This window comes from Homalodisca vitripennis, chromosome 8 (genome assembly GCF_021130785.1).
Source record: "Homalodisca vitripennis isolate AUS2020 chromosome 8, UT_GWSS_2.1, whole genome shotgun sequence".
NCBI classification, from domain to species: Eukaryota; Metazoa; Arthropoda; class Insecta; order Hemiptera; family Cicadellidae; genus Homalodisca; species Homalodisca vitripennis.
Window position 1 is genome coordinate 104,075,568 of NC_060214.1, and position 11,969 is coordinate 104,087,536.

General features: G+C 30.8%; 1 protein-coding gene across 1 annotated transcript; it reads right to left on the reverse strand.

The window, feature by feature from the left end:
* Positions 1 to 739: 739 nt before the first annotated feature.
* LOC124367834 (glutathione S-transferase 1-like) lies at positions 740 to 11,297 on the reverse strand. The gene is made up of 6 exons (XM_046824978.1): positions 11,151 to 11,297; positions 9,880 to 10,029; positions 5,458 to 5,516; positions 4,879 to 5,017; positions 4,624 to 4,788; positions 740 to 998 (listed from the first exon to the last, which is right to left on the reverse strand). Exons 2-6 carry the CDS (start codon positions 10,018 to 10,020, stop codon positions 852 to 854), a joined length of 651 nt encoding a protein of 216 aa, XP_046680934.1. The 5' UTR covers positions 10,021 to 10,029; positions 11,151 to 11,297; the 3' UTR covers positions 740 to 851.
* Positions 11,298 to 11,969: the final 672 nt, after the last annotated feature.

An 11,969-nucleotide genomic window follows, 5' to 3' on the forward strand; every position in this document is an offset into this window, starting at 1 on the left:
AAGCCATTGTAGATGTAGTGTTTTTTTATTGTATGTATTGTATTATATTTTGGTCAAAAATAAAAACACTTTTTCATTCATTTCATTCATTCATTCATTCATAAGCAAATTCCTTCAGGTTAATCTCTTACGAGTTATTTTTAACAATTAAAATCTTTATATTTCAAAATATGTTCAAAATCTGTTTTATGAAGAAAATGTGTGAGAAAACGTTTATACATTAAAGACTTGTTGTTAACAAAGTTAAAAACTGAAGATTATTAAAATTAATTAAAAGACCTCGTATTATATTCCAATCTAAAGTTTTTTAATAAATTTCAAAGGATTATACTTTTAATAGGAAAAATGGTTTCAACCTCTGAAATAAATCCTTTAATAATCAACTTGGAAGACCTATAGCATAGAAAAGGAAAAGTCCATTTTAAATAATATTATATCATCTATTTATGTCACTTTTAAAGGGAATGTTTCAATATCTGAATTATTTCTTGAATCAAACAAATGTTTTTAAGAAAAAAGTGTTCAAACACATTTGCAAATTTTCATTGATGTCCCCAACAATTAAACGCGTGACATTTTGTTAAGAGAGCCACATCCTTACGCTACGTTGCAGGTAAGTGTAGAATCTTATAGATTTTGTACTGTAATCACAGTATGATATAAAAGAGCTTCTATAAGTATTTTTAGTAGTTTTCTTAACAGTTGTAACAACAATGAATGTAATAAAAACACAAATAAATTATACTTAATATATAGCGTATATTTTGAAATTTTACATAATAGACGGTTATAAATCAAACATTATAATTAGCAGGATCTTTAGTTGAATATTGAACTTAGCGATGGGAAATTCAAGCCTTACCTAAGAAACTTTTAACTTTACTTAACACCATGTTGGCTCCATTCTTATTAGCCTTTTCGAAATTCTTCATGGTCGATTTGCAACGACTGAACCATTCCTTGGTAAGGGGGTACTTATTTCCTGGTGGGCAGTAAACCTGTAAAACATTAAAACGCACAGAGTAAAATATTACTTAAAATTGAAAATGAACATTATGTTTGTTTTCGAAGTTTGTAAGTTATTAAAATGTTCAGTCATAATGTTATTAGAGTATTGTCATATAAAAACATATAGCAGGTATAGTGAGAATAGGAGATGAAGGGTGCGATTAAAAAAGGAAGAGCATAACCTGTGATAGACAGTAAGGTATTAATTTCCCCAACCGATATTTTAAGATTTAATTTCATATAAGTTTTGAAAAACTAACTTTTGCTAGAAACAGCGTAGAGATGTTTTCTTAGTGTCATTGTGTTTCCATTAAATATACCTATCAAATGACATTTCAAAAGATGCAAATTTGAACAGGATTGGAATTTGAAAATATAATAAAACCCATAAAAGTAATTTTTTAAGTCTGGTGAAGGTCATTGTTATCTCTATATGTTTGGAATATATCCAAGCGTATTAGGACTTAATTTATACCCTTAGATGTAAGGAGTTGTTTGCCCATAACTTTTACTAGGATCATCGTAGAGAAGTTTTGTTCATATCATTATTTCCTTTTAATTTACTTTTCAAATGACATGTCACAATATAGGGATTGTATTTTCAAAATGTACAAAAAATTTGAAAATGAAAGCGACCCCTCTTTTTCCCCTTTGAAAACAGGGAGAAAATATATTTATCAAAAAGTCCAAAATATTATTTTAATAGGTATGATGAAGACTTTACGTCTATAACTCAATCTGTTATCGACTGATTGAGTTATCCGACTCCAAGGCGTATCAGGACTTAATTTCTTAATTTACAGCCTGTATAATAGATATAGAGTTAAAAATATACAAGGTGTTTGAAAAGTCTGGGTAAGGCTTAATATTTTACAAACCATAGCAGATAACATTTATAAACTTTGCACAGTGTTATATGGCTATGTAAACTATTTTTCTTTGCTATTACCATGACATGCCAACCATGGGGGGACGGCCCACAGAGGAAAACATGGAAATCTTAAATGAAAGCATGGGTCGAGTGATTTGGCGGGTCCAATCAGAAATGGCGGGTTGTTTTAGGTAATACATTGTGAAGTACATTATGCGCTGCCATTTCTGTCTGAATCGTCTGATGCGGTAGTCTCTACTAACCGATGTGTTTTCACTGACCTTTTGTAATTAGCAAATTATGTCATACATTTTTTACACAATAAATAAAACTAAAATGAATTCGTCGTCTTTATGTTTATGAATTAATTAAGTTCTACCATTGTTCTTTGTTGGTGAAATATTTAACTTACCACTTAATTTATGAATTAAATTTTTTTGTTATTTTTTATAAATACTAATCAGTGAAACCATTTGTAAGTAGAGTGAAACGCCGCCTACTGCATCAGAATACGACGATTCAGACAGAAATGGCAGCGCATAATGTACTTCACAATGTGTACCTAAAACAACCCGCCATTTCTGATTGGATAAACCTTTTAAGATGCGGTTTGCGGCATTCAACTCTACTAAGTAAATTCTTTCAAATGAGGTATCACTCGACCCATGCTTTAATTTAAGATTTCCATGTTTTCCTCTGTGGGCGGTCCCCCCATGGATGGCATGTCGGCATGTCATGGTAATAGCAAGGCAAAATAGTTTACATAGCCATATGACACTGTGCAAAGTTTACAAAAATGTTATCTGCTATGGTTTGTAAAATATTAAGCCGTACCCAGACTTTTCAAACACCTTGTATAATAAATATAATAGTCATTACTTTAAAATAAATAAATTTGGATAACGCTTGGAAATATAGCCAGTACAAAAATAATACAGACGTTGATAATGTATATCTACATGAGCAAGTATCTATTATAATATTATTAAAGTCGTTATAACGCAACAAGGAATACCCTGGTAATAATATCGTAATTTCTAAAGTAATTTTATTACGGAATGCCATCATTAGCGTGTGGTACTCATAAATGTGTCCGGCGTTCTTATCTAGGAACTAATGAGGAATGCAGTAGCGATAATCAATATGTTTGCTTGTTATTACAGCGGCACGGCGCGGCGGCGCTTGGCGTGGGATGCCGTAACCGATAAACCACTAAGTTCCTATAAGGTTGTTTTGTTTTCAAAACTTTATCATCAACCAGTGGTTCAGGTTTTTCAGTTTGTGACACTTTTTTATTCATGCTTTACTAGTGATATGTTTTCCTGGTAAGTTATAGATTTGGTAATGTTGACTATTAATAGTGATACTAACATTTGGTATTATTAACGATTTGAATAATAATAAGTACTATAATGCATTACTTAATACTGCATATATATTTTTATCAAGATGGAGATTTGAGATAGTGGGTTATTTAATACTGTAAGGGTAACCAACAATGCCGTTAAATCTAAAAAAAGTGTCTAAACAGAGTTTAAAGTTAGTTGCTGTGAAGATGAGGACGAGGGAGAAAGTTTAGTGTCACGAATTGTTGAGCAGAACCATCAAGAACGACAAACAAAGTAACTCAAAGGTATCTGTAATTTTATCTGATAGTAAATTTAGCAAAGATTTTTTATCCGTCTTTTATCCCCGACCTACGCAAATAACGCTGAATTAAAAATCGTATTATTTTAACTGCCATGTAATTCGCTTCAAATTTTCTTCAGAAAATCATCCCCTCCCTCGAAAAGAAACTTGGCTTCTGAATAGGATAGTTTTAATTAACGGCAATACAATCCAATAAAACAAGAGGGAATATAGTTTTAGAGTTACTGAAAGTAGCATTGAAAGATGTAGCTTGTATTTGGGACTTCTGGGAGTGAAACGATAACGAAGAAGAAAGGAGGAGGACAAGACATAACTTGCAGTACTTGCCTGGTGGCAGGAAATCTATCCAAAACACTTTATCCGTTTTGAGCTAATCTGTCACGATAGCCTCATTATCGCAAGCAGTACATTGGATATTCTCCATTGTATAAATATTACGCTGAATTGAAATCCTAATGTTATTCCTTTATCAAACAAAAAACTTCTTATTCTGTAATCATATCCTCTCTCACCCTAACTTGAAAATTCTGAAAGCAAATCCTTATTTCCTTTATAGTGTACTATAATTTAATATAATATTTCACAATGTCCTGTTCAAGACATAGAATTATGAAACTATCCAGAATTTTTCCAAACTGTGCATTGAAAGCTTTTTCAAAAGTTTTACACAAAACAGGAAGAGTGTAAATCGAACGGTAGTAGTTTGAGATGTAAAGGTTTGCCTTTTTAGAAATTTGTGTAACTTTGGCTGTCTTCAGAAAGATTAATAATTGTAAGTTAAGAGCTATGCACGGAACTAAGTAGCTCTTATTGTTATTACTCTAGAATGTTTTTAAAAATGTAATACTTTTTATGTATTGTGATAAAAAAAGAGGTTGCAAATATATACACCCTAGGCTTAAATAATTCTTGACAAAGTTTTCGTAATAACATCATGACAAGTTTAGTGTATTAATGCATAATTTTATAAAGTAGCCTAACTAACGACTATTTTACATGCTTTATAATGCTTACTTAATTAGGCAATAGTAAATATACGTTTAAGAATTCAATAATGTAATCTTAACACATCCTGTTTATCCAGTGCAGCTTACCTCCATTAAATCAACAAGTGTGATGAAACCGTAGTCAGCAACAGTTAGCGTGTCACCTGCCATGAATTTGTGACCTTTGAGAAGCTTTTCTATGTTCTCTTGGGCTTCTTCAATCTTTCCTAGCAGTTCAGGTGTAGGTGGTTTTTCATAAAAGGCTATGCCTTGCTGAAATTAAAAACATGTATAAATACAATTTTGCAAAAGATGTTCAAAACCTTACTTGATATACTTGTAATACATGTGCTGCTCACTCACCGTAAGCTCCCTCACGGCGTAGAAGACGTCGTTACTGTAGTGAAGTCTCTGGTCCACGATGGCTCTCTTCTGGAGGTCCTTCGGGTAGAGAGAGTCGTCCTTGCCGTACTTGGACACCAGGTATGTCATGATTGCTCGACTAGAACATACATTGGTAAGGATTAAATACCCATGTCGAAAGGGAACTATACCAAACTGTTCTCGGGGGAAGTAAATTAAGTTGTCTGAAAATTGTTAAACTTCTATCAATTTTATTATTTTGAAATGTTTTAAGTACTTCATTTTAGAAGTAAAGCGCATTTTGCATTGTAATACATACCCTAAAAGATAATAATAATGCTTAAAAAATGTAATAACAAGCTAAAAGATAACGTAGGGATAAAAAAATCATGCGTGAAAATCTTAGTATGATTAGAGTTTAACGGGAATCATTGAACAACGTAGTGCAACAAATAATACAGTTAAATATTAATATATTTATTTATCTCTTTATGAAATGAATCGAACGTTTAGTTTTAGAAAAACATTTTATCATTAGATAATAGTTGATTTCTGTATAACATACTGTAGTATTCTCACCTTTCCCATAGGTAGAAACCATTATCATCTATTAATGGAACGGTATGGAGTGGATTCATCTGGAAAAAACAAAATAAACCATTGCATTACTATTATAAATCATTTTTACGGTATAAAAGGGTGGTACGGTTTTTTTTTTTAGAATAAATACAATTTTGTATTGCGTAAAGGGATTTCATAGGTTATAAGAAATGGTATTATGCCGATTAATAATATAAATAATACGTGTATGTACCTGTATTATTATTAAGAGTTGAATAGTTAAATTACTTTTTGAAACTTTGGCTCAAACGCCATTACACAGTAAAAAACAAATTCGTACCTAATCTATGTTATTTAGTAGTCTGATACTCAATCCAGGTGTGTGGTTGGATTGTTATTACAAGTAATGTTGACAGGGTTGCTTCTATCTCCTGCAAATGTTTTCATAACTGCAGTGTTGAGGAAAATTTACATCCTTGATGTATGGCGTCAAAAACGCAAGTACGGTAACTACATGATCGCCCTCAATTTACATGTTGCAATTCTATTTAATAATTACTACTCACAGCGTTAACTCAATGAAGTTAGGAAATAATTTTGTAGAAAAAGTACGAAGTTTGAATCAATTTTGGAGCAAATTTATACAAGTGCGTCTTCATGAGATACTCATATAATTCCTATTATAAATATAAAATAATTGTTATCTGAACCAAATCAGATCGTCATTCAGTCGATAAGTTCTTCGTTTAAAGCTTGGTATTAGTGATGGATAACTTCACAGTATAATAGGATTTCAGACTTATGCTATCGCTAAATATTAAAAAATTACAATACCACGTTTCGAGGATTAAATCTCTTACTCAGGTGTCAAAACCCCTAATACAAAACGTCGAAGTCTTATAATTTCCCTAAGGCATGCGACATGTGTAGTTCTGGGTTCTGACCAATGACATTGCTTTGGTTAATTATCAGCAGTCTAGACTTAATGCTGTTGTTTTTAGCTGTTAGGAATTGCATGTTTTTGAATGTAGACACAAATTTGTTATGAATTGTAGTTCAAAATGGGGCTAAGTTCGTCACCACAATGCTATGTAAACATTTATGTATTAGTGGTTTTGACTCATTAGGAAGGAAGATTTCAATCCTCGATACGTAGTGTTAAATTTTTTTGTAAAATAATAGCTATAAGTTATTAGCCTACAGACTGAATGACTCAAATAATAATCAGCAGACCTTCCTTGCAATCTTCAAACCATTTTTCTAAAGTGCTTGGCATCGCTGCATCTGAAATGCCCCCTTAGAAACACGTATATCTGTACATCTTTCCTTACTTTACCACGCACGTAGACCCTAAAAACCGACCATCGTCTCATATTCTATTTATCAGCACTGTACCTAACGGCTCTTTGTTAAAATACTGTCAAAGATCTAAAATGAATACTTCATATATATGGTACGAGTACGTTTTGATTAGAGAGTTGTATACAATCTTTAAGCTCCTAATGATCTCATTCAACAAGACCTCTAATCTAGGTAATCTTGTTAAAGTTCTAAACCACTCAATCAGAACCACAAATGGCCAGACTCCCACCTGTATCCTGATAGAGTTTCCATTAATTAAAAGTTGGTGATAATAAAGTTCTATTTGATGAAAAATATGTTTATAACTGATAATAAATTAATCTTGTGAATCAGTCTACTCACGAAAGAATGTTCTTTGATCAACAGTTCCTCTTAAATAGTTGGTCGATGGGACTTGTTAAGATTAAATTGAATGAATTCCTACAATCTGTGGAAAGTAATTTTTTGATTCATGTCATATTTTATGCTATATACTTCCTGAAGGAATATAGCTATATTTCTTTAGTTAAGAATCTTTTTTTTGTCTGAAGGAATTTCTGTAAGGAGGTGATAGAATATTATTCAAAGAACCTTTAAATTAAGCAAAAATAAATTACATCAAATTAAGTAATTCAGAACTATAATAGTATGAATTTTAAAAACCACATTTTTAACTCAACACAATATTTGAATTTTTAAAATGCTTTGATAAAGAGTGCTAAGGTTAATGACATGTGATAACATTGGGTTTATTAACAAATGGAAAACCAAAGGTTATCAGCTTGATAACTTTCTTGTACTGCTCTTCAATTTTTCTGTTTTATTTACATTGAATCATGCTTATAAAAAATAATTGAGTTTTACATAATGTTTAGTGTATAATGTATTTTATTAATTAAGTACATACAATTCGAAAGTACAACTAAAGTCACCTTATAATATGCAAATTTTTATATTGCAAATATATAAAAAATATATGTTATTTTTTGTTTCTATATACTTATTGTGCAATATGATGTAGTTGAAACGGGTGAAATGATCCTAGGTGGAATAATGGATCAGATAATGGGTATTCCTAGAACTAAGAGTCACAAGTCAGAATCTAGAAGTTTTAACTAGTAAAGCTGGGCTACGTATTTCAATATTAAAGTACATTAAAATCCTAACTGAAGTTATTATTTAAATTTTGTGACAAACGCGAAAAATACGTAACCCTATGATACCTATTTCCTTTGGCGTTAACGAAAAAATAGAGCTATATCGAATTCATTAGTCAGTAACAATAAAATTTACAAAACTTCAAAGAAAATTTTAAAAAATGCATACAAAAGTTGTAAAATTATAAAACAAGTTTTGTTGTAATTGAATAGGTATGTATGTATAAAAGACAGTCAATTTAATGGAGATATTTTTGGTTTGTTCTTGAACAGTACAAGGTAGAAATGCTCCATACTACATGTCGGGTAATAGACTACACTGAGTTTGAATGCAAAATGTTTAGGTTACATGTTTTACTATGTAACATGTTAAAAACGTCATATGATTGTACACAGTTTATTTATGCCGCTATTCTTACTACCATCATAGCTACCCAAAAGACCAATTTATAATACTCACTAACATTATAAGCTAAATAACATGGAGTTCATGCGCCGTTATCAAACCCGATGATGCTTCATGGAAATTTGAAGTAATGGTCAGCTCATTTTGGTTAAACTATGTGGAGAGACGGACAGTTAGACAAATAAACAAATATGAAATTTTTCTTACCCCTTGATTATAGCTTCGCTAGTTCTCAACCAGAGTACACAATTTTACATTTATTTATAGTTCTAAAACGAATATAAATAGGAAAGAAAAACTGAAATGTTAAATGAATGTTTCAATCTTTATTTGGATAATGGGCAATAAAAATGAATTCTTTACAGTATTTTTGATTAAATATTCATATTTACAAGACTATTTACAAGGCTAAATCATTATAATACTTCTTATCATGATTTTGAGTACCTATTTGTTTATATTTACATTTACATGTTTATATTATTTGTTTATGTCTTGTTTATTTCCCATAATCTAGCATTTTAGAATCTTAACAGTTATGTGCAATGTTTATTTTAGGATAGAAACCACGAGTTTTCATGTTATATAAAATAGTAATTTGTAAATGACCAGAAGAACATTACATTGCGAAATTATGTAACTGCAGGGATGTAATTAATTTATCTTATAAATATTATATGTTTAATTAACTTGTCATGATTAACTTAAAAATGATTGGCTTTTCCAAACATTATTATATACTGTGAATTCGAGTATTACTTACCAAATAAAATAATAAACAAACAGATTACATTTAATTTGCTTCTATTTTATAAAAGTAATTGACAAAAGTATGTAAGATAAGACTGCAATTCGTTCTTTTAGTAAGTAAGAAATTATGTCCTAGGAAAGTAAACTCATTGCAACAACCAAGGTTTGCTTACTAAGACCTTTAATTTGTGAAGTGAAGCCTTACATTTAACTGAGAAGAGTTTCCGCGTATGCCCAAGGTCGGTGAAGGTTAGAGGAAAATCATCTTCTCTACCAACCTATCAACGTTCCAAGTTGGTACTCTCTAGAGAACTCGTCAATGGAAATTTTTACCGATCCGTCTGAATGTAACCGGAACTGATCGTAGAGTACCAGGGGCACCACAATAGTAATACATTCAAATATTATTTCCTTATCTTATCCGTAGCAGCGAAACTTTACCAGCAAAAACTGTGCCTCTGGTAGAAAATCCATTGTGAGGTGAAAAACTCTCTATTGCATAATCATTTCACTATTTCGTTCTTGATCATCAGTGGTAGGAATTATTATCACTTGAACTCTCCATTTCCTTATACCCTGCCCAGAAAGCCCAACATACCAAGAATAACGGAACGGATTTGTAGCACTAAAAGAAGCCTAAATTTTCTAAACTTGCTTGTCTTGGTTTAACTTCACTTTATGGCTGTTGGGTGTTAAAATGTGGAAACATAAAAGTATAATAATTTAATAAGTGTAGTTTTATCCTTTACCAAATATTAAACTTTTTATCTCCTAAAGGCTACGAACCTTAAGATACTGAGGTGTTAAGTGCTCTTTTTTGTAAAGATCAACAACTCTGTACTCAACAGGTAGATCTAGAGCATGTATGATGAGGTTGACTGCGCGGACTGGGGGGCTGGGCTCCAACCAGTAGAATACCAGAGGCATTGTAAATATCTGAAAAATAAATAAATAATTTAAGCAATCATGATTTATTTATATAATGGAGATGTGTTGACAACCTAGTCACTCAACTTGGTGTCCTAGTGCATTTGTAGTTTTAGTAGATTCTGTGTTTGGAAAATATCTTTTTTGTTAAATTCATAGCTCTTTAAGATAATTGCCTTAAATACAGAAAAATAAAAAAGGGGTCTGTTCACGTGAAATTACAGGATTTTAAAGTGACGGTTTTACGTAGTTTTGTAATCAGACCGAATAAAAGCGGCTGAAGATTAAAACGTGAAAGTTTTACAGCATGTACAGGAGCTATAGCACCAGGGAAGGATGTATTTTGAAAAAAAAAATCGATAAACTTGTTATTTGTTCAAAACATTTCATAAATACATACAAATATGTCACCGAAGTGGCAATTCATGTAAATACTGCAAAAGTTTAATTTTCAGCTATTTAAATTTACTATTTTGGCCTGATGACGAATTTACTTAGAGTTTCTACTTTAAATGACTTTACTTGGATTTATCAATAAGTTTCATGATTTTTATGAATTCAATTAAAATATCTTAAAGGTTATAAATTTAATATGAAAGATATTTTCCAATCCCAAAATTATTACCTTGAGAGATTATTGTGAATTGTGAATGAGTGTTGAAGAGAAAAGAGCTCATTAGAAAAAGGCTAACAGAGAGACGTATTCACTCTAAAAAATGCGAAGATTTAAAAATATTTCAAAACCACCTTAAAACTAACAAACCATATTTCATGTCATAAAATATTTCCAAGGTGTCTATTATTTAGTTTATATGAAAATGAGATCACGTGTGAGTACACGTTGTTATTTATTTCATGTCTATGTTTAAGTGTTTTATTTATCTAAATTTTCCTATTATAGTGGTGGCAAAATTTACGAATTTAACAGATACAACTGTCATTTATAGGTTGGTAGGTCTAATAATAAAAATACAATAATTGTATAAACATTCAATAAATAAAAATTCAAACGTTCAAAAGTCATAAATAACAATGTAAATTTTTATAATGCCTACAACTTATATTTAGAATTCTGCATGTACTTTACATCAATAAAAACTAATTCTAGTAGATACTATTGTGCAACTTACCGAAAATTAAAACTGATAACAATAATCACGAAGCAACAATGTATAAACTGGAGTGTTGCGACAAAGCAGCCGGCTTAGTTTTATACTAGTTTGGAGTTGTAGATAATGAGGAGTATGCGATAGAAGGAATTATAGGTTATGAGGGGCAAGCGTCGTCAGTGCTACCACTTCACCAAAAACTATTTTCCCTCTCTAGCATCTAAACATTTCTCCTACTCAGTTTTCCATTAAAAAAATTTGAATGCTTATTGCATTCTAAGTGTTCATTGCTAATATGTGTTAAATATCGGGATTTGACTAAGTAATTCAACTATTTAATTGAGAAAAATAATAAAGGTTGTTTTATAACAAAAACCTTTAAAGAAACACATTACTTTGTAGTATTTAATAAGTTTGGATTAAGTTTTTAAATCTTAAAAAGTGTTGCACCTGTTTTATATAATTTTTATTTTAGCCGCGAAGAATAGACTGTAAACGATGGCTATTTTGTAATTTTAGTTTAATGTTATCCTTAATGTACCTATGAACTACACGTTTCAATACCATAGAAGTAGTTGATTATTTTATAAAATAAATTATGTTATTACGTTTGACATTTACTACAATCGAAACGCTTTTAACTAATAAACTGTTACGAACTTTTAAACTACTCTCCAAGAGAAGTACAGAGTAATATAAATTTAGGCAGAGCAGTAGGTAAATCCATTCACCATATAGCTGGAAAAATGGAAGAATAGGTCATAAATATAGTAGATCTACATATTAGGTAAATGTGCTCAAACATTTACTGTAAACCCCTGTATTGCCGTCGCCAATGAA

Bases quoted from the DNA above. Each gene is read 5' to 3' on its own strand.
- LOC124367834 (XM_046824978.1), bottom strand. From the start codon at position 10,020: ATGCCTCTGGTATTCTACTGGTTGGAGCCCAGCCCCCCAGTCCGCGCA. The intron at 5,517-9,879 runs GTTCGTAGCCTT...TGTTTTTTCCAG, and splicing joins TAACACCTCAGTATCTTAAG to ATGAATCCACTCCATACCGT. The intron at 5,018-5,457 runs GTGAGAATACTA...TGTATGTTCTAG, and splicing joins GGTTTCTACCTATGGGAAAG to TCGAGCAATCATGACATACC.